The sequence below is a fragment of the Molossus molossus genome, unplaced genomic scaffold, assembly GCF_014108415.1.
Source record: "Molossus molossus isolate mMolMol1 unplaced genomic scaffold, mMolMol1.p scaffold_m16_p_2, whole genome shotgun sequence".
NCBI classification, from domain to species: domain Eukaryota; kingdom Metazoa; phylum Chordata; class Mammalia; order Chiroptera; family Molossidae; genus Molossus; species Molossus molossus.
The window spans coordinates 107482828-107487157 of NW_023425355.1; the positions used below are offsets into that span (position 1 = coordinate 107482828).

The 4330-nt window shown below is 53.3% G+C and overlaps 1 protein-coding gene across 1 annotated transcript; it reads left to right on the forward strand.

Annotated features, from left to right (window-relative positions):
* Positions 1-2141: 2141 nt before the first annotated feature.
* On the forward strand, positions 2142-2714 carry LOC118635453 (ribonuclease H-like). Its single transcript, XM_036270131.1, has one exon. The coding sequence runs from the start codon at positions 2142-2144 to the stop codon at positions 2712-2714; it is 573 nt and encodes a 190-aa protein (XP_036126024.1).
* Positions 2715-4330: the final 1616 nt, after the last annotated feature.

A 4330-nucleotide genomic window follows, 5' to 3' on the forward strand; every position in this document is an offset into this window, starting at 1 on the left:
ACCCAAGCCTTGGTAGGCGCCCTCCGGCCGGCAGGGGAACCGGCAAAAAGACTGACCTCCAAAGGAGGACAGCGCACGCCCCCAGGCGCCTGTTTCAAATGCGGGAAGGAAGGCCACTGGGCGAAGGCCTGTCCGCAGCCCAGGCCCCCCACCAAGCCTTGCCCTCAATGCAAACCAATGGGCCACTGGAAGTTGGACTGCCCAACCCTGGCTCAGCCCTCGGCACCTCAATGCAGGGGGACTGAGAACCAGACGTTCCCGGCCCTAGAACTGCTGGGGCTAATGGACGACTGAGGGGGCCCTGGCTCTTCGACTCCGGTTACCCTCGCTGAGCCCAGGGTCACGCTCCAGGTAGCGGGTAAGTCTGTCTCCTTTTTGGTAGACACGGGGGCTACCTATTCTGTCCTTCCCTCTCATTCGGGCCTTACGGTTCCTTCCCAGGTCTCGGTCATGGGAATTGTCAGATCACCTTCAACCCCACAATGAACGACCCTCCTTAACTGCCTATTTGAGGGTCACCCGTTCTCCCACTCCTTCCTAGTCATGCCCTCATGTCCAGTCCCCCTCCTGGGGAGAGACATTCTGTCCAAACTCCAGGCAAGCATCTCATTCTCCCCGAAACAGACCTTCTTGCTGGCACTGGTGCCAGGCCCCGACCTTGAGCCTGACCCAGACCCCAACGTCCAGCTCCTACCTGGAGTCCACCCCGAGGTCTGGGACACGGATACCCCCACCATTGCTTCCCACCACACTCCTGTTTTAATTAAACTCAAAGACCCATCTTCTTTTCCTAACCGCCCGCAATTCCCCATCTCACACGCTCATAGGATGGGACTCCTGCCCATCATCACCAGGCTTAAGACACAAGGCCTCCTGATCCCCACCAATTCACCTTGTAATACCCCCATTCTCCCCGTTAAAAAGGCCTCAGGACAGTACCGCCTTGTTCAGGACCTCCGCATCATCAACGCAGCGGTTGTTCCCATTTCCCAGTAGTCCCTAATCCCTACACCCTTCTCTCTCATATTCCCCCTACCACCACCCATTTTTTGGTCCTTGACCTCAAGGATGCCTTCTTCACTATACCCCTCCACCCGGATTCCCACTTCCTATTTGCCTTTACCTGTGAGGACCCTGTTTCCAATACCGCTCAACAACTGACCTGGACGGTCCTCCCCCAAGGATTCCGGGACAGTCCTCACCTATTTGGACAAGCATTAGCTGCAGACCTACTTGCTTGCAATTTAACTCCCTCCACCCTTTTACAATATGTAGACGATCTTCTGATCTGTTCACCAACCAAGGCCGATTGCCTCACGGCCACCACCCTCCTACTGAATTTCCTTTGCAGCAAGGGATATCGGGTATCCTCCAAGAAGGCACAAATAGCCACCTCGTCTGTCACTTACCTTGGCCTCCTAGTCACCCCGACCCATCGAGCCATTACCACCGACAGGCTACAGGCTCTTCGGGGCCTGCAGCCCCCTAACTCGGCGGCTGAAATCCAGTCATTTCTGGGACTGGTAGGCTTCTTTCGCCACTGGGTCCCAGGCTTTGCCCTTCTAGCCAAACCCCTCTATCTGGCAGCCAAAGAAACACCCGAGGGGCCCTTGACATCCCCCGAAGGTGTTTGCCAGGCCTTCTCGGCCCTTCTAAAGGCCCTCTGCTCAGCCTCGGCCCTGGCCTTACCTAATCACTCATGACCTTTTGTCCTATACACTGAGGAGAGACACCACTTAGCTCTTGGATTCTTAGCCCAACCGACGGGTCCAACTCTGGTCCCAGTAGCCTATCTCTCCAGACAGCTGGACCCCACGGTTCACGGATGGCAACCCTGTCTCCGACCTCTTGCAGCTGCAGCTGATCTCACCATTGAGGCTCTGAAAATCAACCTCCAACAACCATTACAGGTCTTCTCTCCCCATCGCCTTACAGACCTTCTCTCACACCAGGCTCTGGCCCATCTTGGGCCCTCCCGACTCCAGCTGTACCACCTCCTCTTTATAGAAAACCCCTCTATCACCCTCTCCAACTGTAGCCCTCTTAATCCAGCTACCCTCCTTCCTGTCTCTGACCTTCCCATCTCTACACACTCCTGCCTCGAAATCTTAGAGGAATCTAAATCTCCCCGACCCGACCTAATGGCCCATCCCCTGCCAGAAGCCCAACATACCCTTTACATAGATGGCAGCTCAATTTCCGAACCGCCGGGGCCCCGGCAGGCCGCTTATGCCATCGTCTCTGACACCCAGGTCATAGAAGCTAACAGCCTCCCCTTAGGGACCACCTCACAACAGGCCGAACTAGTCGCCCTGACCCGGGCCCTCATCTGGGCCAAAAATAAGACAGTCAACATATACACAGACTCCAAATATGCCTTTCTCATCGCACACTCCCACTGTATGATTTGGAAGGAACGAGACTTCCTCACGACCAAGGGAACGCCTGTTCTCAATGGCACACTCATTTCTAGGCTCATTCAGGCCATCCAACTCCCTTTGCGGGTGGCCATTATGCATTGCAAAGGCCACCAGACCTCCAATTCCCCTGTTGCTAAGGGAAACGCCTTCGCCGATAAGACAGCTCGCTCCATAGCGCGTGCACACCCCACCTCTGCTATATGCTTTCTCTCAAAAACATACAGACCACAATATTCCTCCACAGAACAAGACCTTTTTCAATCTTCCCCAGAAATCCAGCTCAAGGATGGATGAGCATTCAAGGACAACCTCCTCATCCTCCCAGATTCTCAGAGATACCAGATAATCTCTGACATCCACAAGTCCCTACATATTGGACCTAAGGCTCTTTATCATTTCCTCTCTCCCCTCTTCTGCCCCTAAAGGCTATTTCTTCTGGTGTAATCATACCTTATCGAAAACCCTCTTGACCCCCTTGGATCCCACTCTTCCCTGCCTGCCTGTCACCCTAACCCCCCAACTCATGGTCTACACACCTGCTGAATTCCAACAAAAATACATATATTACAACCCGAAACAAAAGCGGGCAATCTTTTTGCCCCTTTTAGTGGGACTCTCGCTCTCAGCCTCGGCTGTCGCTGCTGGGCTGGGAGGGGGTGCCCTGGCACACTCCTTAGTCACCTCAGAACGCTTAGAATCTCATTTTCAGATTGCTATTGACAGCTCGGCTGAGTCCCTAGCTTCTCTCCAGAGGCAGATCACCTCCCTGGCCCAGCTGTCGATGCAGAATCGAAGGGCCCTGGACCTCCTCACAGCGGAACACGGAGGAACCTGTCTCTTTCTTGGGGAAGAATGTTGCTATTATATCAACGAATCAGGTTTGGTAGAAACCCGCATTGAAACCCTCCACCAGCTAAGTTCAGAACTAAAAAAACAAAAGTTCTCAGTAGACGCCTCCTCCTGGTGGAATTCCTCCATGTACTCCTTACTCCTCCCCCTCCTCGGCCCAACCATCATCATAATAATTATACTGCTAATTGCCCCCTGTTTTCTCCGCTTCATCCAGGACCGATTCGCACAGCTCACACGGACAACAGAGGTCCACCAAATGATGCTACAACATTACCAGCCTTTGACCAGTCCCCCGAACTCGGACCACACCGACTCGGCACCCCCCCCCCTGACGCCGCCCCCGTCCAGCAGGAAGTAGTCAGAAAGACGACCTGGCCCCCGTTCCTATATCACAGAGTCGTGAATGTCCGAGAGCCTGGGAACTGGCACCAGGCAAACTGCTCAGCCGTTACCTCACTTACCCAACCTAAACTCCGTCCTTGTTTCAGAAACTGTTTGCCCCAAACTCATAGATCAACTTCTGTCCCATTCTCCTGTCCTAGTCCAGGAACTGTTCGCTCTGGGACAATAGACTCACATTCCAGGGGCCCCCATGCGTAGCCCCTCAGGACCTAACCTAACAACAAGTTCCCGCTGCCACAGGCGCAGATATAAAAATCACAAACCCCAGCACCGGGCGCGGCTTCTCGGACTCGACCCCTCGAGTCTGTGAACCCACCCGGAGTGTACCCAATAAAGCCTGATTTCTGCTTATTCGGCTGTTTGGCTCTCTGGTTTCTTCCCACCTCCCACCGGCGGCACCTGGCTACCTTACAGAAACCATCTGGGCCTGGTTTTTTGTTTGCTGGCAGAGTCTTGATTACCTCTTCAATTTCCTTAGTTGTTATTGGTCTGTTCAAGTTTTCTATCTCTTCCAGGAATAATTTTGGGAGACTGAGTTTCTAGAAATTTGTCCATTTCGCTTAGATTGTCAAATTTGTTGCCATATGGTTGTTCATAGTAGTTGTTAAGGATCTTTTGTATTTCCATGGTGTTGGTTGTTACTTCTCCACTTTCAT

What these genes read in the sequence shown, in the direction of transcription:
- LOC118635453 (XM_036270131.1), top strand. Translation starts at nt 2,142, where the DNA reads ATGGCCCATCCCCTGCCAGAAGCCCAACATACCCTTTACATAGATGGC.